The following is a 22096-nucleotide window of genomic DNA, read 5'->3' on the forward strand; positions in this document are numbered from 1 at the left end:
ATACCCTCCTCTTTTGGACGTTTGGGACCGGCTTTCAGTTTAGCGCGACTCGCTCATAACGGCGACAAGCTAATGAGAAGCGTTCGACAACAAACCGGAAGTGGTGTGCTTTTACATTTAGTATAGCGCATGTAAAGGAAAACTTCATAACTGATAGTCGTAAAAAATACTGCTTAAAGATTTACTGTGGTTAATTATTTTGTGTCTGTCTTAATCTAAAGAACGATACCTTATTTTGAGCAATACAAAACCCTCCCTTTAATATAGAAACCTTTACGTTGAAGTCCACGGGCGGAAGTTCCGAATCCTGCTTGAGACGCAGGCCAGGGCGGCTAGTAGCGAGCTAACAGGGAGTCCGCTGGTGCCACCTCAACATGGAGTAGCAAGAGCCCCGTGTTCACTGTCGAGAAGTGGACCACGCAGAGATCAAGACAGAGACAAATGACACTTCTGTAGGTGGAAAAGGGACGCAAGGCTTGTATTTGAAAGATGGCGAACGACTCCCCAGCTAAAAGTCTAGTAGACATCGACTTGGCTTCACTGCGGGTGAGTGAGTGGTTCCGACCTGAGATCAGTGTGTTTTTCCATGCTTTCGTCGCTTTTATATGTTTTAGCTCGACAAACCACACATTATACAATATGGCTAATGTAAATACGGCACACATGTCGCTCGTTGTCTCGGGCGAAGTGGTGGAAATGACCGCTGAGTCGTCGCGAGGTGTTGCCGCTGTCTGCTTTTCCTTTGTTCCAGATGCAGTGGGAACGGAGGGCTTTAGCGGGGCGCAACAGCTGGCTCACGCCACACAATGCTCCTCATAACACCCCATAACGCCCCATTTGTCTTTTCTCTTCCAGGACCCAGCCGGGATATTTGAATTGGTGGAGGTGGTTGGAAATGGAACCTACGGACAAGTATACAAGGTTGGTTGGAGGCGCAGTGCGTGGTCTGTCCTGCAGGAGACGGATGGTCACCACAGGCTTGTTTTCATTTTCCGCCCCTGAACCTCCGTGAGAACAAAACAACCCTCAGTTTGCAAAGGGATGTCTTACAGATGTTGCCTTCAGGCTGTGAGCTCACATAAAACATGACATCACTTTTATGCCTAGTTGTCTGACCCTGATTGCGACCCTGGTTGTGAGCACTGAGTCCAGAGAGTGATTCAGTCTGTCTGGTGCATCACCTGTCTTATGTCACCCTGCCTTAGTTACTCAGGAGGCAAAGGACGTCTTACAGTGACTCTCGAAAGTCAGAACCCATTTTTATACCCCGGGTTGCATCAGGACTAACGGTGCGTTCGTATTTGGTCCAGTTACAATGGACTAGAGGCCATTTGCTTTGCTTGACAACGTACACGACTGGACGGTGCTGACGTAACGCAGTTCAGCCCTGTATCCTGCACAAACCTACGTCTAAAAATCCCTGCTAAGTCAGACCCAGGCAACAAGCTAAAAGTGTGAACTCACTGTCTAGTGTGGCTGTGAAGGCGTCAGGGAGGGAGGTTTACACACCAGCTGGCATCCGTGATGCTTAAATGAGAGCATTTTTTAGTTGGCCGACAAAAAAACAACTCTAATGCTCTAAAGTATCATTTTTAACATATTCAAATCAGACTATGAGTGCGAACGCACCCCAAGTCCAATTTGGTGAATGGGTATCTGCCTGTTATCATCTATACTATGTTGCACTCGGTGTGTATTCTACTGTCCCCGACTCCACCCACCGAGACAAAGACCACATGACTGAGAAGAGGGCTCACTCTGTTCATGTTGTTGTTCTATGAAATGCAAAGTGCTGAAACCAATGCACAGAGTGAACATCTCTTCCGGCCTGCCTGGTGAGGCAAGGAAAAGGAACATGCACTCACATGAAAATATATTGCGGCCGGCAAAATGATAAAACTCATTTTTAATTATTGTGGTTAATTTATCATTATTTTCTAAAATGAATCAAAATATAAATTATAAGGCATTCAGAAGATTCATTCAAAGATGATGTGTACTATTATACACTGGTTGCTCGGTTCGGTGAGACACACAAACACCAGACTCTTTTATTTAGCACGTTCAAACGATATCTCTCACAGCCAAGAGCAATCCTTAACACGACCTACTGTTGCGGCCGGAGACCATGCCAAGTTAAAACTCGACTGAACCCCCAATGTCACTCCTGTAGCACTGCAAGACATTTACATCCGCATGTGTCTTATTTATGTTTTAATTGGCTTTTTTTGTCTTAGTGGGTTTACTATATTGTGCAATACGTGTGGAAAGTGACGATAGGGGTGTTATTTTATGTCTAGAGGGCTCTGCTAATGTGAAAAGCAGTATTTAGAATATTAGATTTTCTATTTCCTGCTGAAATTGCATATCACAGGCGGGTGACTGAGGTTTGATTGTATTACCTTTTCTTATTTTTTTTTTTTTAGACAAAGTTTGTACATTAAATCAGATTTTGTAGGTGTACCTTGTTGTGACTGAGTGACTACCATAAGAGCCCCAAATAATTTAGCTGTGCTTTAAGCAGCAGACTGAGGCAAGTGGTCCAATGACCCCCATCTTCTGAGAAAATTGATCTGCATGGTTGTGCTTCTATGTCCGCTACACTTGAAAAATCAGGTGGTAGTGTTAAGAGGCAGAGAGAGTGGGATGACCGCGGCCTCCCCACCAGATGGGTTCTGATGAGGCCGCATGGAACAGAAAACGAAATGTACGTAAAAGTTGGAAAACCACTCACTCAAGTGACGACGGTCTACACTGGACTCATAGCTTTCTGCGGTTTACTGATCAGCACTCAATCGGCGTATTGACAGCTGAGTGGGTCATGTGACGTGCGTGTGGTTGAAGAGCAGCTGGAAATCTTCACTGGACACCAGTTTTCACAAAGCTTATGTTGGTTTATCTTTTTGAACAAGTGGCGTTTGTCTGCATGGCAAAGCATAACAGCCACCCCCTTATTGGAAAAAAGGGTGAAGTTCCTCCCTCTCAGGCCTTTTTCTGCTTTGTCAGGCACTTGGTCACAGTCGGCAGGCCTCCTCAGCGACATTTCTCTGTGGCTTTGTTGTTGCTTATTGATGATAATGGGGAACAGAATAGTTTGGTTGTGACCTCTGACTTTACCTTACTGTTGCGTGTCCCCACCAAGATAATCACAGTCGCTCATGCACCACCGTTGCTTGGGTGTGGAAAGTTGGACACAGATTTTGATTGACAGCCATCATAAAAAAAATAACCACCCACTCCTGCTGTGGCTGTCTCCCTGATCTAAGTGGAAGTCTGGATCTAATATAACATTAAGGCACCTGTGCATAGTACCAGGGTTGGCACACTTATTTTCTTAAAAGTAAAAAGTGTGCACTGGGCCTAAGTGGAGGAACCGGGTCAGCACAGAGAGAAGAGTTTGTAGTAAAGAAATGGTGAGTGAGTGGGAGCGTTATGCTAGCACACGGCTGCTCTCAACTCATTAGTCATTTGTCTCCAGGTTGCATAAAAAATGCTTGTAGTGCACACAGAGGCTGTTTCTCGGTTTCCCTTTTATCATCTGGTGTCGGAGCAGCTGGCTCAGTCTGCTATCTCAGATGCCTTGCTCTGGATGGAGGAGTAATACAATAAGGTAGTCATGATAACGTAAAAACAGGCACATTGCACAAAGGCTTGAGTTCAGAGGTTTGCAGCAGGATGTACTGCAGCCTGGCTGTGACATTTTTGTCTGTACAATTTTATACAGCTTACACCCCAGGTGGCGAGTTTTTAAGGAAATTTCCACCGTACTTTTGTCATGTCACGCCTTGTTGCGTTATTAAGCTCATTAGTTTTTCAAAAGCTGTTCCTCTCGGTACTGCCCATTTTTTATGCTTTTTGGGCTATATAGACATGGCATATACCAAAAGATTAGACTCTCAATTGGCTGGCGACCAGTCCAGGGTGTACCCCGCCTCTCACCCGAAGACAGCTGGGATAGGTAGCGGTAGAGAATGAATGAATGAATGAATTAGACTCTCATCATTCGTCAGAAAAAAAATGTTGTTTCTACCTTTTTCCGTTCTTTAGTAATCAGCAGTAGAACACCCATAATGGAGTTAAAAGTGCCAGAATTTTAGGTGAGAAGTCCAGAAATAACTCATTGCAAAACAGGAAGGTGGTGTCCCGGTGCCACATTTTAATTTTTGTCAACATTTATGTGCATTTAGAATGGGTTTTTGTTTGAATCTGGTTCCACTGTATGTATAGTAGGGTTCCCTGCGCCGTCTCACCATTAGCTTGGGGGGGTGTTGGCCTGAAAACGGTTGAGGGTCCCTACCCTAGATAGTCCAAATCAAATTTTGTCATGTGGCTGATTTCAATTTTTTCTTAAACACAGTGGCACCTCAGTTTCTGTTATTAATTCATTCCAATCGTTCATGGATATTAAAGCAGTAAGAATGGTTGGGTTATTGTGCTTCCCCTTAAGATGAGGTGCCCGAGTGGGTTGGTACTGGTGCCGAACAAAGTAAACACCTAACTGCCTGGTACTTAAAAATCCATCACTTTTTACAACTCCTGAGTCGCCTCCCTGGCTAATGAATGAGTCTGATTGGTTAAAGGTCCTAGGAGCCTGAGTGCTGATTGGACTGTGAAGCTCTGAGGTCACAATGCGGGGGTGTTGAATGTGTCACCCGCCCTGCTGTGGGGGTTGCAGTCCCATATTGTGTCTATCCCTTTCACTATTGTGCCAACACCAAGCAGGCTTTTGGGTTTGCATCACTCATTAGATTCACTGGAATTCAAAAATGGTGAAAATCACACATCTCTTTTGTGCCCATCTCCCCCACGATGACCCTCAGCCTAATGGGTGTCACAAGACTTGCAATGTTCTCAGCCTGAACAAAAACTGTCTGTGTTCTGGCGATGTGTGTGCAATCCGCTGTTTCAGCGTACGTCCTTACCAAAGTGTTTCGGTTGAGACACAGAGAACACTGGCAGACATTACGCATTATTGAAAGTGTCCTGACCATCGACTTTCATGGGCATTCCCAAGTTGCTGCCATTCAGATTCTGTGCAGGTCAGTGAGAAGTGGGTCATTGTGCTGGTATGCGGCAACGGTATGAACTGGCATAGTGTATGTGTTTTGGGGGGGGGGCAAGCTTCTGAATGTGTGATAAGCATCATGTAAGGCAGCTGCGTGCAATCGGTGCGGCCTGTGTCCTCGGTTATTGCCGACAGTGGAGATGGTGACCTTGCTCTCGTCACAAGGAAAGGTCACACGCACAAAGAATCACATGATGCGCCCCCCCCTCCTTCCCCGTGTGACCTAGTATGGACCGTCAGTCACCTTGCACCCATGTGCCAAGTTAAAAAAGCCACTTCATGATGGCGCCAAGTGCCATACTTGACGCTGTTTTGAAAGCATGCAGTTGATTGTCGAACATTGTTGGGTGATATTCTTGTGGCTTGGGCAGTGCATCAATGCTCAGGGATTTGGCAGCCAAAGATGGCCATCTTGTTTTGTTTGCAGCAGCCAGCAACCTCCTGGGATCAAAGCGGAGCGGATTACAGATGGAAGTGTCCCTCTCATCCCTCTCTCCTGCCCCTAAGCCTTTGTGGCTTTTATTGTCCTAATCCATAAAGTATGTGGAATGTGCTTGCTAAGATGATGGTGTGTGTAACGGTGTTATTACATGTGCACGTCCTCATGCTCTAGTTCAGTTCTTCTATAATATATCAGAAGTGTCAAAACTCTAAGCCATTGTTGTACGTTCATGAATGTGTCCTGACTGCTGATTGGATGAAGCTGGAAAAGGGAGCGGTAACATTTTGTATATATATATGACTTTTGGTGGGGTTATTTGTTTGAAAAAAGTGATTTTTGACTGAGCACCTTTTTGTCCTTTTCTCAAAGTCCGGGTAATATCATCACCAAAACACCACAGTCTTATGCCACTTCAAGGTGTTATTTTGTACAGACAAGTTATAATAGTTTTAAAGTGTCGTCGTTTTTAGTCCTGTATATTTAAACTATTGTTACTCTGACTCAGAATCTGGCACCTTTTTAGTAACAATGATTGTACAATTACTACTATATATGTAATACAGTGGCCACTTACAATCAGCAATGCTATGGAAATAGTGGGAAACATGACGGAATTTCATACTTTAATGAAAGAAACCATTTCTGCTCTTTCTCCTCACAGGGACGACATGTTAAGACCGGACAGCTGGCCGCCATCAAGGTCATGGACGTCACAGAGGTAAAGCGCAGCAATACTATGTTTAATTCAAATTTAACTTGTACTTTATGTACAAAGCACATCTCCACTCAAAGCTCCTATGTCATTAAATACATTTTTCATGTTTGAACAGAATGCTTATAAAGTACTAAAGCTGCACACACTGCGTGTTTCAGGTGCACATCTTTGCCACACATCTAGTGTTTTGAAGACAAGCTATAAGTATTCTAATGATGACAAGGGAGCAAGATTAAGTAACACTTTAAAAAAAGTGAGGATGATCGATGTCTCCCATGAGCCTATAGCCACTTGTAGCTAGCAAAATGCTACCAGCCAGGCATGTAAACAAAAAAGCCAGAAAGTCAAACGATATTGAAACACAAGCGATCACACACGCTGGCATAGATTGGCTGAGCATGAGACAAGCTGCCGTCTTCTGACCATCTCACAGGCGATTGTACATTCTCCCGATAATAAGAAACAAAGCGAAAGTCAACACAAGACGTGCTGCTACTAATTGGGTGAGACATATGGAAGTGCCAGCGAGACAGACAGGCGAATCCGGTGCTTTCAAAATAAAGCGCCATGAAACATTGAAAAATTACGTTTTCAACGTGGTCAATATGTGCGTAAATAATAATGCAGCCTTGGCTAATGAACGCATTTATTTAGGCACATGATATTCAGGTTCCCAGGTGTCCGGGAAAACCTCAAATGTAATTGACCAATTTGCAGTCATTGAAAACAAAAATAGTTTTATTTGTTTTTATATTATATAACTTCAGCGGTCATTTAAAAAGACCCCTGGTTACATTGTGCTTATATTTTATACACAGTTACGATGAATCCATAGCATTACATTACATATGTTAGAATACCAATAACGCCATCATTTCACAATCACAGTGGCCGTTTTCCCCGCTGCTCTCACACACATCTCAGCCAGCCTTTTTCTTCTTTGGTGGTTCAGTTTGCACCTGTGCGAGTAGATGAAAAATTGACTTGCAATGCCTGTCACAAAATGTGAGCATTTAGTAGAGGGCTGGCGTGTCTGCTGCCGCTCCCCACATGTGTCACTATGATTCACGCTGATTGTCTGACAACTGCTTTGTGTTCACGGTTAGCCAGAATTAAGATTATTGCCCAACTGTTTGCTGTTCTGTGTGAGCGGACACAGGTGTGGCAAGCCAGTCATCAGGCTTATCGCGTGCCCGCCCCTTTTGTCTGTTCATTGTGGAGATATTGCAGACAGACACACTGACCCACATTCTTAAACATAGACGCTCCTCGCCACCCTGCAGGCCTTGGGCGGAATATGGATGCCTTTCCACTTCCTGTCTCTCTTTTGCTTAGCAATATAACAAATGCTCCAGTCAGGTGCTTGTGGTAGATAAAAGCTTATTATCATCACCAAGTCTTGTCTGTGACTGTGAGACGAGTGGTGATGAGGCTTTTGCAGCCAGGAGTGTAATAATCCAACAGCTGCACAGAGGGTCAGATGGGGGAGGTGGTGTGTGTGTGTGTGAGAGAGAGAGTGTGTTTACGCGCATGCGCACACAAAGCTTACATCACAGAGGCAGCCAACTGCTGTTGTGCTAAAGGTGACGTCTGCACAACATGAAGACCACAATCCGCTTGTCAATCACCAAAATTGGGGTGTAGGTGCATTCAGTGTGTTCTCCAGAGCTTTTGCACTGCAGACACATCTGACCTGACCTTCTGAGGACACTTCAAAGGTTGTGAATTATTTATGAACCATTTGATTTGGGTGGAGAATTTCTCATCAATCCAACATATATTTAGTTACATTTATCTTTTTCAATGGATTACACATAGTAGAGACTCGACCATGCATCAGTAATCCCAAAACAGAACTGGGCCTCAAATCTCTACAGTTCACCAAAACTCCCTGGAAGTGATTTGTGTTCAATGCAATATGATACACACACACACACACACACACACATCTTTTTTCTACCTCTGTAATGTTGAAGAACAGAACACATCGCTGTCTGTTTGCAGGATGAAGAAGAGGAAATTAAATTGGAGATTAATATGCTGAAGAAGTATTCCCATCACAGAAACATCGCCACCTACTACGGGGCTTTCATTAAAAAGAGCCCACCAGGACATGACGACCAGCTTTGGGTAAGTCGTCCAATCCATACAAGAATGCTAAGCTGTGGAAGAAGGGAGAAAATCATTTTTATATTTTTGTGTTAGTTGGTGATGGAGTTCTGTGGAGCTGGTTCTATCACAGACCTGGTGAAGAACACTAAGGGGAACCAGTTGAAGGAGGACTGGATTGCCTACATCTCCAGAGAAATTCTTCGAGTGAGTGCTCTTTTCCTTTCTTGGTATTTGCTCGTCTTTTTTGTAACCGATTCTTACTTTCATGGTGAGTCCAAACAATACAGTGCTTATTAATCCTGCAAGTCACTCATCTGCTCTGTCTCCATCCTGGGCAGGGTCTGGCTCACTTGCATGCCCACCATGTAATCCACCGTGACATCAAGGGACAGAATGTCCTGTTGACTGAGAATGCCGAAGTGAAATTAGGTAAGCGGAGTTGCAAGCTGTCACTTCTATTTGTCAGAAAAGAGTTGTAAACAATCAAACCTCCGCCTCCCCAGTGGACTTTGGTGTGAGTGCCCAGCTGGATCGCACCGTAGGCAGGAGAAACACCTTCATTGGTACTCCCTACTGGATGGCCCCTGAAGTCATCGCCTGCGACGAAAACCCTGATGCGACCTATGACTACAGAGTAAGACCCTCTGTTTCAGCAGTGGCTACCTGGTGGTGTGAGCATATGTGCTTGACGCTGTAGTTTTCTTGTAGAGTGACCTGTGGTCTTGTGGCATCACGGCCATTGAGATGGCGGAAGGAGCGCCACGTAAGGGCTTCTTTTTACTAGTTTCTTTTTTTTGTTGCTTCAACCTGTTAATATATATCCATGCATGTTCTTGTAGCGCTTTGTGACATGCACCCAATGAGAGCACTCTTCCTGATTCCAAGAAACCCTCCTCCGAGGCTGAAATCCAAAAAATGGTAAGTAGTAGTTTCATTTTAACTTACATTTTTTAATATCATATCAGCCAGGATTCTTTAATGATTTTATGTCCTTTTTCCCCTCAATATTCTTGCAAAATTATTCAGCTCCAGGGCCGTACTTTTGACATCAAATATGTGGTTTGGTCCGCAACCTAACAGAAAAGAGTCTAAAATGTTTCTCTAAAGTCAAAGATAATGTGTGTAATAAGTTATACCCCAAACGGATTCTTTCCATTGCACGTTCCAACCCCTCCACTCATCTCTGTGTTGAGTTTCACAGTTTGGGTGAAATCTTTTGGTGTGGTCTCCCTCATAGGTCCAAAAAGTTTTTCAGTTTCATCGAGAGCTGCCTCGTGAAGAACTACACACAGCGGCCGCCAACAGAACAGTTACTCAAACACCCCTTCATCCGAGACCAGCCCAATGAGAGGCAGGTCCGCATTCAGCTGAAAGACCACATTGATCGCACCAAGAAGAAGAGGGGTGAAAAAGGTGCACGGGTCTCCCCAATTCTGAAGATCACACTGTTGTAGTGAGATATTTGCATCACTTACGCACCACTGTCCTCCTCCCTGCAGATGAAACAGAGTATGAGTACAGTGGCAGTGAGGAGGAGGAGGAGGATCCCCCAGAGCAGGAGGGAGAACCAAGGTTTGCTTCCAGCGCTGTTTCTACTTTTCAGCCGTTGTTCAAACTAAGTGTCAAGGCACAGTTTAACACTTGTGCGATGACTGTCATGACCCAGCTCCATCGTCAATGTCCCGGGTGAGTCCACGCTGCGCAGGGACTTCATCCGCCTGCAGCAGGAGAACAAAGAGAGGTCAGAGGCACTTCGTCGTCAGCAACTGTTGCAGGAGCAGCAGCTTCGAGAGCAGGAAGAGTACAAGCGTCAACTACTGGCTGAGAGGCAGAAGCGTATTGAGCAGCAGAAGGAGCAACGACGGCGACTGGAGGAGGTTAGGTTCTATTAGAACTCCTGAGGCGGAACAGAATGACCTCTGTGATGTTTGTATGATGGACAATTTCTACTCTGCTCTCTATTACTTACGTTGATTAACTGACTTGACTTTGACTTTGTGCATTGTTTCTCCATCTGCTACGAAAGGAACATAACAGTAGCAATTTAATGTGATATACGTAGCCACGAGAACCTAGTGTCACATTAATTTGAACCTTGCAGCAACAGAGACGCGAACGGGAGATGAGACGACAACAGGAGCGGGATCAGCGTCGGCGGGAGCAAGAGGAAAAGAGGCGCATTGAGGAGATGGATCGCAGGCGCAAAGAGGAGGAGGAGCGCCGGCGTGCTGAGGACGAGAAGAGGAGGAATGATCGTGAACAGGTCTGTTAAAACCGTAGTCTCATTTCACACCGCTTGGGAAAGTAGTGGGGAAGTATAGACTTTTTCAGCTTTCAGCGCACAGTAGCCATGACAAATAAATACTTAACGAAAATATAAACACAGCACTGTTGTCAGCTGAGATAGACTCCAGCCTAGCAGTGATGCTAGTAAGGATGGCTGGATGGGCCTGACAGCCATTATATTCAAGTTTTTTTTTGAGCTCTCAGTGGAGAAAGGAGAGACCTGTGGATTTAGTAATTTGAAGACTGCTCCACTTATGATTGACAGGAGTACATCCGACGCCAGCTCGAGGAGGAACAGAGGCACTTGGAGATGCTACAGGAGCAGCTTCTGCGTGAACAGGCCATGTTGTTGGTCAGTACAACTAATTACTTGCGTGCAGTGTATACTTGCTTGTCTGTCACTTCACACACACACGACTTCATCTCAATTGACTCCAGGTCTGTGTTTATCTAATCATGTTTGAGAGGACCGTGGAAGTTCTGGGACAATTCCACCTAGCAAGTCTTCTGTTTGATTACACATTCTGCGTAGAATGTACTATGCATTTTTTTTTAATGATTGAGTAGACCGCGTTAAATCCCCCCCTACTTGAATCCTGCCCCACTCTGCGATAGGAGTTCAAGTGGCGTGAGCTTGAGGAGCAGCGCAAGGCTGAGCGGCTTCACAAACGGCTGCAGCAGGAACAGGTTTACCTGCTGTCACTCCGCCGTGCATCCCAACAGCGGCTTGGCGACAAGGCCAAAGTTCCCGCAGACCATAGCAAACCCCCAACAACCTCCCCACCCCCCGACAGAGTCCTCACCCTGCCCCCACAAGCTCTGCTCCTTGGCAGTGCCGTTGCCAGGGAGTCGTCGGAGAGCTCTGGTGTGCCACAGACGATGCACCCTGACTGCGTTAAAGCTCAGGCGTCCGTGTTGGAGCAAAGTGACCCTGATGAGAACGTCAACAGCAGGCTCACCTCCCGTAGTCCCAGCCCCCCTCATGAACCCACCATTGACTCCACACCTCCCCCGGGAGAACATGCTGAGCCTGATAGACCTGTCAATCATCCTCCACAGCCTATCAGAGAGGTGAACCGCCTCGTTGGCTCTGACCACCCTGCTGCCTGACCTTTCCATCTTCTCCTCCTCGCTTGTCTTTGCTCCGCTGCTTTGACAACAGCGACAGGTGGTGCCAGCAAGATAGTTGTCACCATTTCTCTTTGGGAGACCAAACTTTGGGAGACTTATGGCTGTGCTGCCAATGCCAGTTGGTCCGCTGCATGTAAACGGACAAAGCCCAAACTAACAAGCCGCGACACGTCATTAACATTTTCCTCCCTTTCATTATTCAAAAATAATTATTCAATGTTGAGAAGATAGTATCTGTGTGTGTCTGCGCAGCTTTAAGCATGACTCATCACCCTAGCCACTCGTATGTAGCGAAAGAAGAAGCGTGCCGACTATGATGGACATTTTCAGATGAATTCTCAGCCCTCCTGTTTCCCAAACTCACCTCATTGTTTGTCCCTTGTGGTTTCCTCACCCCAGGCTGATGAACGGTACCGTAAGAATATTCAGGGCTCCCCTCAGACCGCCCCTCCTCCCAAGCAACCCCCTCTGCCCCCCCGCTCTGCTGAACCCTTCTCCAACGGTAGCTCATCTGAGGCGTCTGCCATGCACCGGCCCATGGAGCCTCAGGTAACCCCTCCACTTCATCCCTCCTCTCTCCTTCCACACTCCTGCATAAACCAAAATGTGAACATTGTCATTGATAAACAGCTTGGGAATCATTTTCATGACTATTTGGCTTTATTTGTGTATTTTGTACTTAGCATATGTAAAAACTACGTAATTCATGTACTCAAGACTTTGTTGGGATATACAAAAGATGAGCCCAGAACCTGCATATTTTAAAATGAACGCGTACTTAATACCATGATTACTGTAAAGATTATAAATGGGTACTGTTTTAACTTTATCCAACATGTGTGCCAAAATGAAACTTGAAATGAAATGGTGCATCAGTTGTCGTTACTTGCACAATATCGATTCAAGACCTCAGCAGGTGCCTGAGTCTGCATTCATTTAGTGCAGAAATGAGGAACAGATACGTAGCCATTTAATTTTTAGGTCTGGTTACGATAGTTAATGTTTGCACCGGTGCCTACATGGAATTGAGTTTTGGTACCCATCCTGAGTGAAGGTTTGTCATTTTTATCGGAACGCAAATGTATGTGTTAACATGAATGTCCAACTTTCGTCAATCTTTGTTTGGTGTTGTCTCCTGTATGCATGCGCACGTATGTAAACCACGCATCTTCCCTCATGTCTCAGTGTGTTTCACCCCCTTCCCCCTCCCCCACTCCTTAAAGGTCCAGTGGTCTCACCTTGCCGCTCTAAAGAGTAGCAACAGTGCTGCCCCTTCTCCGCCTCCTCCTCCTCCGCCCGTGGTCGCTCGCTCCCAGTCCTTCAGTGAGCCCGGTGGTGTTACTGCTAACTTTGCACAACTCCACATGCGCTCCCAAGATCCCCACCATCACCACCCATCGCCTGCCCGCACTGATCCCCAGCCCCAGCCGCCCATCCACCAGCCTCAGGCCCCACCCTGTGACGAAGTGCCACCCAAGGTAAGGAATCAAGAGGGCTCCTTCCCCTCCCCTGGTGTGCTCCCCTCAGTTCCCTCATTCTCATGTCTGTCGCTCCACTGACCATGCTGCCAATTTGCAACCTGTCTATCTGACAATGCATGTGAAAAGTGTCTGAACTGTGGTGGGTGGCACTTTCACACTCATAAAGCAAGCATTGTGTATGTCTTATATAGGTACCTGTGAGAACAACGTCCCGATCTCCTGTACTGTCGCGCAGAGAGTCTCCACTACCATCGCAGCCTAGCGGCCAGAGGAGCACATCTGGGTAAGTAGAGAGGACATTAGAATAAATATTGATAGCCTTTAATGTTTTTGGGTGTGTTATTGAACTTTGGACCACTATTACTTTGGAATAGAAATGTGGAGCACCGCCCTCTGTGGGACCGTGTGGAGAAGCTGCAGCCTCGACCTGGCAGCGGTAGCTCCTCTGGCTCTTCTAACTCCAGCTCCCAGGCCAGTCCTGGGGACCGCTTCAGGCCACGCTGTGAGTCCCCTGATACTGTACTCGGACACAAATCCAACGGCCACTAATGCTGTTGCTTCTTTTTTCTGAAGCGTCCTCCAAATCTGAAGGATCGCCTCTCCAGCGCCCTGAGAATGTTCCCAAAAAAACAGACGAAAAGAACTTGGCTAGGCCTACCCGACCTGCCGTAAGTAGAACATTTTAACAACATTTTCTCGTATTTTCCGGGCTATAAATCGTTCCGGCGTGCAAGTCTCATCAGTCAAAAAAATCTGTCATGAAGATGGAAATAACATATGCTGTAGGTATTTATTATTGAGCAAAGAAGTCCAAGAGAAGATGATAAACCCATGGGGAGGGAGGCAATGTTTACACCAACATGGCTATATGGAAACAATAAAAACCTACCTGTTTCATAAAGACACTTTCAATAGGTAATTTCAATTACGGCGGTCTAGTGGTTAGCGTGCAGACCTCACAGCTAGTAGACCACAGCTTCAATTCCACCCTCGGCCATCTCTGTGTGGAGTTTCTGTGTGGAGTTTGCATGTTCTCATGGGTGGGTTTTCTCCGGGTACTCCGGTTTCCTCCCACATTCCAAAAACATGCTAGGTTAATTGGCGGCTACAAATTGTACATACGTAGGTATAAATGAGGTATGAATGGTTCTTTGTCTAAATGTGCCCTGTGGTTGGCTGGCCACCAGTCCAGGGTGTACCCGGCCTCTCGCCCGAAGACAGCTGGGATAGGCTCCAGCACCCCTGCGACCCTCGTGAGGATAAGCGGTATAAAATGAATGAATGAATAAATGTCAATTACACCCGTACCTGGTCCAGTGGGCAGAAACAGATCCAACAGCTATATTTTACTGAAAATCTGAAAAAATGGCAGGACCAGAAAAACTATGAAAAGTCTGAAAAACTCACTGATGTGTTCCTTCACATGAATACAATGTTTGGTGGTAGGCCTGCATCTCTCCCACTGAAACCCATGCTCTGCAACAACCAGGAAGTGAGAAGGCATCTCGCCATGTAGACATTAACGCATTCACACGCGTGCGCACAGTTTCTTTGCAAATGTGAAAATTATAACTAATTCATGGTGTTATTTGTTTAAAGAAAGTTATTTTCGTGTAAAAACATCCCATTTTTTGTGTTGTTTTTGTCGTGGCATCGTTATTTAGACACTTTCTTTGTAGGATGAATTGAGTAATAATGTATGCCTGCACACTTCCTGCTTTGCTCTGTTTGTGTATGCAGTGGCTGAAACCTCCAATGGTGGATTTTTACGCAATTACAATGAAACGTGTGCTTCTTTTCCTGTCACCTTACTCATCTTTTTCACCGCTCCTCAGGACCTGACGGCCCTTGCTAAGGAACTCCGTGCAGTGGACGACGTGCGGCCTCCCCACAAAGTGACCGACTACTCTTCCTCAAGCGAGGAGTCCGGCACCACCGATGAGGAGGACGATGAAGAAGTAGATCAGGAGGCAGGGGAGGAGTCCACTTCGGGTGCTGAGGACTCTCGGTCTGGGTAGGTACCTTGCTGTCTTTTTTTGTTTTGGTTTTTTTTTGACAAAGATTTTGTTAAAACGGGTCTGATTGTGGATGTCAGATCCTCTCATGGCTTCCACAGGAGGATCAGTAATGGAGAAACTGTGTCTGCCAAAACTATGCTTGTGGAAGACTCAGAGAGTGAGCAGGCCACTACACCCTCTAAGGATGGTACACTGGTCATCAGACAGGTAGGAAGAGGAGATGAGAAGATCTTTATCGGCACACAACTGTGACTTCCATCAGTAGAAACATCATCTACCCTTGTTTAGCATTTTCATCCACTAATTCATCACTATCCTCCATTTGTGTGTGAAGTATATACTGTAAGTGTATGACCATAGACCCACTGAGAATATGTTGTTGGAAGAAGAGGATCTTAAAGACACAAAGCTGCACGCTGCCTCATCTCACCTCCTGCTGCTACCTGAGCCCAAAAGTGTGCCTGTTCTTGCTTGCAGAGCACCGCTGACATAAAGCGGTTGGTCAGTCTCTCCTCTTCCTCTTCCCCGGCCGGCCCCGCTCACGGCCAGCCCCTACCCCCAAGCCACACCTTCCAAGAGAAAAATGGCTTCGCTGGCCGCATTCACCACCTACCAGACCTTATCCAGCAGAGCCATCACTCCCCATCCTCTTCCACATCCATGCTTTCCTCCTTCTCCTCCTTCTCATCATCTCCAAGTCATGCCAGTCTGGCCACGTCCCCACAGAATCCCCTGGACAAGCTTGTTGCCATTGAGGTATGTGGCCCTCACTCCGCTGAGGCCAGCAACGCCGGAATGGACTGCGGGTGCATTCAGGCTCGGATATACAGGCGGCCAATCTGGGTCAAGTAGCAGTTGCATGTGTTTTCAAGTTATTGGAGTTCAAAATTTATACTAGCCACCATAGTAGTATAACATTTAATCCTGACTAGGAAGTGAAACAAGATCGCTTTACAGTGATACCTTCATGCTCACACGCTGGGTGGCCTCCAACTTAAAAATAAATATCCAGGTTCAGGGTTTGACTGTCGCCATCATTAGTCAACATTTATAACTGCACAGGCAAAGAGTCAGTGAAATGTTATCATTTCGAATTTCATTTCCTTGTTTTTTGTTTGTTCTACAAAGCTAAATGAAAACCGAAACATAGGACGTAATTTTTTTTCCATAGAAAGTAATGTCAAGCCAATTACACTCCAACAAATGGATGTAAATATACAAAATAATTATAGATTAACATACAGAAAATGTGAAGAAATGACGAGTTCAGGAGTGTTTTCCGTTTTTTTTGCACTAGCAACCTTCTTCGGCCCTGTGACAAATTACTTCGCATCGCGCTCAATAACAGTCAGCAGCGCGTAGGGTGCTTTGTTTGGGCACTCGATTCAGCGGAATGATACAGCACAGGGCAACCGGACTAGAATGTTTCATGCAATATCGTATCAAAAACAGCGACAGTATACGAAACTCGAACAAGTCAGAGCCATCAGGTGCCCAATTAAAATTTCTGAGTAGAAAACAAAGGGTCCACTGTATTTGTAAATGGTAACAGACAAAAAAAGTTTTCCGAGCCTGTATAAAACCCAGAGTACCATCCTGGTTGTTGGGTCAAGCATCTCTGCATCTCCTGGCTTCGCTCTGCCTCTCTTCTGGCTCCCTGTGGCCAAGCTGATGCCTGCTGCTAACACGGCTGCCTCCTGGTGGTGGAGCACAGTCACAGCAGGGAGGAAACCTGCTCGGAACTTCTTGGGGTGAACTAACAAGCTTTGATTCCCAGTAACGTGTGTTAGAGGGTTTTTTTTCTTTCTCCATTACTGCCTCAAACAAGATGCATCTTGGTGGTGAATTTAGGATCCTCTTCTGCCTGCACCTAATCATGAGCAGCCTTATCACCATGATTTCTGCCTTTTCCGCTTTGTTGTCTGTATTAACCTCAAAACCGCACTCATCTCCACTTCATTTAGATGTTTTTGACATGCTTGTGTGTCTACTATTTATTTTCTATAATGCTTGTCTCTCTCACTTTGTATTTGTATTTTGTGTTACCAGGTAGCAACTTGCGTTGCACACATGGTACTATTTTAAGTGACACAGGTGGTCCTCCGTTTACGTCGTTTTGTGCTTGCGTATGCGCTTTATGTTCAGTAAAGGCGAGATTAGCTCAAGGATGAGTAAAATTGGTCACACTTGCCTCAATCGCATGACTCTCGTTTTAAGGATGTGGACCTACTGGCTACTGTCACCCGAACCACGCCAAAAAACATCAGCAAGCAACTGATCTCTGTGGTTACGCAGTCAGGATACATGTGATGTTCACAGACGGTCAGAAATCACATAACTTTAACAGCACAGTACACGTTGTTCCAGGTTGCTGATCTGTGGGAAGAGGCGGGGGCTGCTAGGACACACACACCAAATGAATGGATTCTCACGAGGAGCAATTCAATTTTGTAGAAATTAGGAGGGGAAATAAACACAACAAATTTGCCCACCTCAGCATATTCACCCGACCCTCTGGGGAAAAACTCAACACTCCCTGAGACGCCAAAGAAATGTTGCTGTTAAATACAGTTGAAAAGCCAGCATTTGAAGAAATGCTGCAAACACTTGAAAGACGGTATGAATTGCCTCTGAGAAAAAACATGTCACGAACCGCAATGAAGGAAATATTGCAGTATTAATATATTGTGTATCACCTCACCCCCAAGTAATAACCTAACCTAACTAGTGGCTTTCTTACTGAGGCTTCATTGATGTTTGACCTCAGACTAACACCAAAAGTGGTCTGGGATCGGAACTGGTACGTAACCCGAGGACCACCTGCAAGAGAGTGATGACCATTATGTCGTTAGCTCCATGTCGAGTCCATTATTGTTATTCCTGTCTTGGACAGAGCCAGTCGGAGAGCAATTCCATGTCCAAACACAAATCTTCCTCCTCCTTCACTCCCTTCATCGACCCTCGTCTTCTCCAGATCTCCCCATCCAGCGGCAGCTCACTCAACAACATGGGTAGGTCAGAAGTTTTCTTCTCTGTGTGATCGAATGCATTGAGGAGAACCGTGTCGCCTGTCTGCACACAGCTGGATTTGGGCAGGACGTGCGTCTAGCAGACCCGTTGAGGTCTGACCCGTCCCGCAAAGGCTCGGTGGTTAATGTCAACCCTGTCAACACACGCCCGCCCAGCGACACACCAGAGATCCGCAAATATAAGAAGCGCTTCAACTCGGAGATCCTGTGCGCCGCTCTTTGGGGTAAGTTGGCTTTGTACCATGACGTCACGGTTCTCCTCGGGCAGGAGTCGCTAAGCCACGTTTGCAACATCAGGCGTCAACCTGCTGGTCGGGACTGAGAGCGGCCTGATGCTGCTGGACCGCAGCGGTCAGGGGAAAGTGTACCCGCTGATCAACCGGCGGCGCATCCAGCAAATGGACGTGCTGGAGGGACTTAATGTCCTAGTCACCATATCAGGTACGGGCATCACATCTCCTGGATCTCCTTATTGATGAAGCAGAGAACGTGACAAAGCTTTGGCATGACTCTGTGGTTTCTTCCAGGCAAAAAGAACAAGCTCCGTGTTTATTACCTGTCGTGGCTTCGGAACAAGATCCTGCATAATGACCCGGAGGTGGAGAAGAAGCAGGGTTGGGTTAATGTGGGCGACCTGGAGGGCTGCGTTCACTACAAAGTTGGTACGTGGGCAGAGGTCCAAAGTTCTGGCTGAGAGGAAGCCATTCCTTGTAATTGGGTGACTTTGTGTTTCAGTCAAATACGAGAGGATAAAATTCTTAGTTCTGGCCTTGAAGAACTCTGTGGAGGTTTACGCTTGGGCCCCCAAACCGTACCACAAGTTCATGGCCTTCAAGGTGAGCAGGACCATCCAGTCAGATACAGTGGCGTCACGGTTTTCATCATGAATCCAAAAATTAGCATCTTCAGCAATGATTTTTGTCGAAAACCGAGGTTTCACTGCAATTTTGTTCCTCTGTTTGCCGACCTACTAATGTCATCTTGGCTCGTTTGAAGTCGTTTGGCGACCTGGTGCACAAGCCTCTCCTGGTGGACCTGACAGTGGAGGAAGGTCAGAGGTTAAAGGTCATCTATGGCTCCTGCTCAGGCTTCCATGCTGTGGATGTGGACTCGGGCGCCGTCTACGACATCTACCTACCCACTCACGTAAATGCCCCTCTCAGTGACCCCCCCCGTCACATTCCTCATTTTCCCATCCCACCTTCAAAGCGCATGCCTCGGCTTTCAGATCCAGACCAGCATTCAGTGCCACGCCATCATCATCCTGCCCAACACCGATGGCATTGAGCTGCTCGTGTGCTACGAGGACGAGGGCGTATATGTCAACACCTACGGGCGCATCACCAAGGACGTGGTGCTGCAGTGGGGGGAAATGCCGACTTCAGTGGGTAAGTGAGGGACGTTCGTTACAGCCATGTTTAAAGCGGCTTTAGGTTCAGGTACGAGTTCCGATATTAGATTGTGATTTATCCTACACCTAATTTGTATCTAAATTAACTACACAAGACCCACTCAATACAAGAACAGTAAATAAACTATCAAACTTAATACTACTACAATCTTAATACTACAAGTACTACACTGCCCGGTTATTATGTCCATCGTGTGAATTTACGAGAGCGCCTACGTAACCACAAGATGATAAAAATGTGAATGTTGTAAACCGAGGCGCATCTCTAATGCGGTCTCCCTGCGTGCAGCCTACATTAGGTCAAACCAGATCATGGGCTGGGGCGAGAAGGCCATCGAGATCCGCTCAGTGGAGACCGGCCACCTGGATGGTGTCTTTATGCACAAGAGAGCCCAGAGACTCAAGTTCTTGTGCGAGAGGAACGACAAGGTACGGCGTGCCTCAACTCGGAGCGGATGTCATTGTGTAATAGAAAAGTCTGAATTGTTACTTGTGTCCTCCAGGTATTCTTCGCCTCGGTGCGGGCGGGCGGTGCTAGTCAGGTGTACTTCATGACACTGGGACGCACTTCACTCATGAGCTGGTAGTTACCGACGCCATGACGGCGGCGATGAAGATGCTTGCTCATACGTGTTTGGACGATATTGGATAGCCAACGGGGGGGGTTGGGGGTTGCGTTTTGTGTGTGTATGTGTGTGCACGCGCAGAGCGTGTTATAGTAAACTATATTCTGACAGAACATCCTTTGAGCCAGGCCTGCCTCCTCTCCTTGACCTTTTGTGGGATGTGTACATGTTTAGTGTCCTTGTGCAGCCTCGCATTGTGTGTGCTCGTGCGCAAGGCCAGTGCAGGAAGTTCTGTGCGTGTGCACAGTTGAGGATGAACCATGCACACGCCGCTCATTGTTTGGGTTGTTTTTAGTTCAGGTGGTGCAAGCTCCTCCTCCCACTCAACGGGTCGCTAAACACTTGTTTGCCTTCTTGAAGGTGTTGTGGTGGATCATGGTGATCATGACAGGGTAATGGCTTATCAGCTCCACCACCTTCCAAGCATGCCTCACAACGTTGCATTGGTCCACAATCTTCTTTATACACTGTATATTTCCTATGTGCTGATCATCATGCTTATTTATCATCCACCAAACAATGTAATGGACCCAAATTTCTATTGTTTTCATTCTTTCTTAAGGTGGATTGTTAAGGATAAACTGTGAATTAGATTTACAGAGTCAGCAGGTGACCACAAAGGATCAAAGCTTGTGCACGTGCGAGCGTCACAGTCCACGGACACTGTAGCTCCCAAGTCCAGGTTGCCTTATTAACGTCTCCAGCAGAATGAAACTGCTGAAACTCCTTATGTAGGTTTTTATGAAGCCTAAAAGTTTGAAGGAAGGCTTTAGTCGGATACAATAATGGACCTTGTTTTTCCGGGTTTCACCTTTTGGTCTGGTTCCTGTGTTTGTTTGTTTGTGTCCCATCTCCCATCAAATTTGCCAAGGCTGCTGTCATTTGTCGCATTCATTTCCAACTTCCCCAGCTCATCAGCATGGTGGTGCCTTCACTGACCTCCCACACAGAGAGAGCGAGAGAGAAGCAGATAAGACCAAAAGTGCAGCAGAGTTACAAAAAACACTCCAGATGATGAAAACCCAAGTGGCATATTTTTAACCTGGACTTAGTTTTTAGTCTCGACCGTGTATCCCTTCAGATAAGTATGCGACTGCTGTGGTTTTTAAATAGTAGTGCACACATTATGTTGAAATGTTTACAGACGTCATTGTTTTGTCAAACCAATGTGCATCAATATGAATATTTATGGATCATTTGAGGGCAGTTTTCTGTATTTTCTATTCCCTTTTGTACTATCATTTAGGCGGTCATGTACAGGAATAAATAAACATTTGCTCACGTGATGAATGACACAAATCCAGACTCCACTGGTTTTTATTTTTACTACCACCTGGGTGTTTCTGTTCAAACCTCTATAATTGATGTCCCCTTTGTGTGTACTATGGGAATACCATGTCTTCCTCAAAGTCTTTTTTTCCCATGAACAAAAGCTGAAATAATTTACAATTGTCATTTTCTACAGGACATCATTTCTGGAGAGTTAAGTGCGCCCTGTGATACATTCTAAAAACATTTCAACACAAAAAATTTCAAAAATCAGTATTTTTCCAAGAATAAAGTCAATATATTAAGACAAAAAAGTTGAAAATAGTTTTTATGAGGTATAAACAATCATGTCATAAAATGAGAAAAATATCGTCATTTTAATAGCACAAGCTTCAAATATTAATGAAATACCAAAGTAGGAAAAGCAAACGGAGTAAGGTTGTAATTTTTGTCAAACTGGTTTGCAGAATAAGTGTAGAAAATGAATGAATGAATGAATGAATGAATAAGT

At 45.8% G+C, this 22096-nt stretch overlaps 1 protein-coding gene across 6 annotated transcripts; it reads left to right on the top strand.

Moving 5' to 3' along the window:
* Window positions 1-397: 397 nt before the first annotated feature.
* On the top strand, window positions 398-21630 carry LOC131104069 (mitogen-activated protein kinase kinase kinase kinase 4-like). 6 transcript variants are annotated; one of them, XM_078796780.1, is made up of 32 exons: window positions 398-546; window positions 856-921; window positions 6169-6225; window positions 8227-8352; window positions 8428-8538; window positions 8673-8763; window positions 8838-8968; window positions 9043-9097; window positions 9174-9252; window positions 9572-9747; window positions 9834-9906; window positions 10001-10211; window positions 10436-10597; window positions 10886-10972; window positions 11236-11691; window positions 12151-12300; window positions 12975-13229; window positions 13424-13515; window positions 13607-13734; window positions 13806-13900; window positions 15068-15246; window positions 15349-15457; window positions 15728-16006; window positions 18144-18261; window positions 18333-18503; window positions 18577-18720; window positions 18807-18941; window positions 19015-19115; window positions 19276-19425; window positions 19508-19667; window positions 19980-20119; window positions 20194-21630. In XM_078796780.1, exons 1-32 carry the CDS (start codon window positions 490-492, stop codon window positions 20275-20277), a joined length of 4428 nt encoding a protein of 1475 aa, XP_078652906.1. In that variant the 5' UTR covers window positions 398-489; the 3' UTR covers window positions 20278-21630. The 6 variants fall into 6 exon arrangements, with proteins under 6 accessions (XP_078652906.1, XP_078652905.1, XP_057906804.2 ...); XM_078796779.1 differs by lacking the exon at window positions 11236-11691 and having other exon boundaries at window positions 15328-15457; window positions 20194-21629; XM_058050821.2 differs by lacking the exon at window positions 11236-11691 and having other exon boundaries at window positions 20194-21629.
* The last annotated feature ends 466 nt before the right edge of the window (window positions 21631-22096 follow it).

Source organism: Doryrhamphus excisus, linkage group LG15, assembly GCF_037039965.1.
Source record: "Doryrhamphus excisus strain RoL-2023G ecotype Guam linkage group LG15, RoL_Dexc_Guam_v1.1, whole genome shotgun sequence".
Lineage (NCBI taxonomy): Eukaryota > Metazoa > Chordata > Actinopteri > Syngnathiformes > Syngnathidae > Doryrhamphus > Doryrhamphus excisus.

Bases quoted from the DNA above. Each gene is read 5' to 3' on its own strand.
- LOC131104069 (XM_078796780.1), top strand. From the start codon at position 490: ATGGCGAACGACTCCCCAGCTAAAAGTCTAGTAGACATCGACTTGGCT. The intron at 9,253-9,571 runs GTAAGTAGTAGT...TCTCCCTCATAG, and splicing joins AGGCTGAAATCCAAAAAATG to GTCCAAAAAGTTTTTCAGTT. The intron at 15,458-15,727 runs GTAGGAAGAGGA...TCTTGCTTGCAG, and splicing joins GTACACTGGTCATCAGACAG to AGCACCGCTGACATAAAGCG.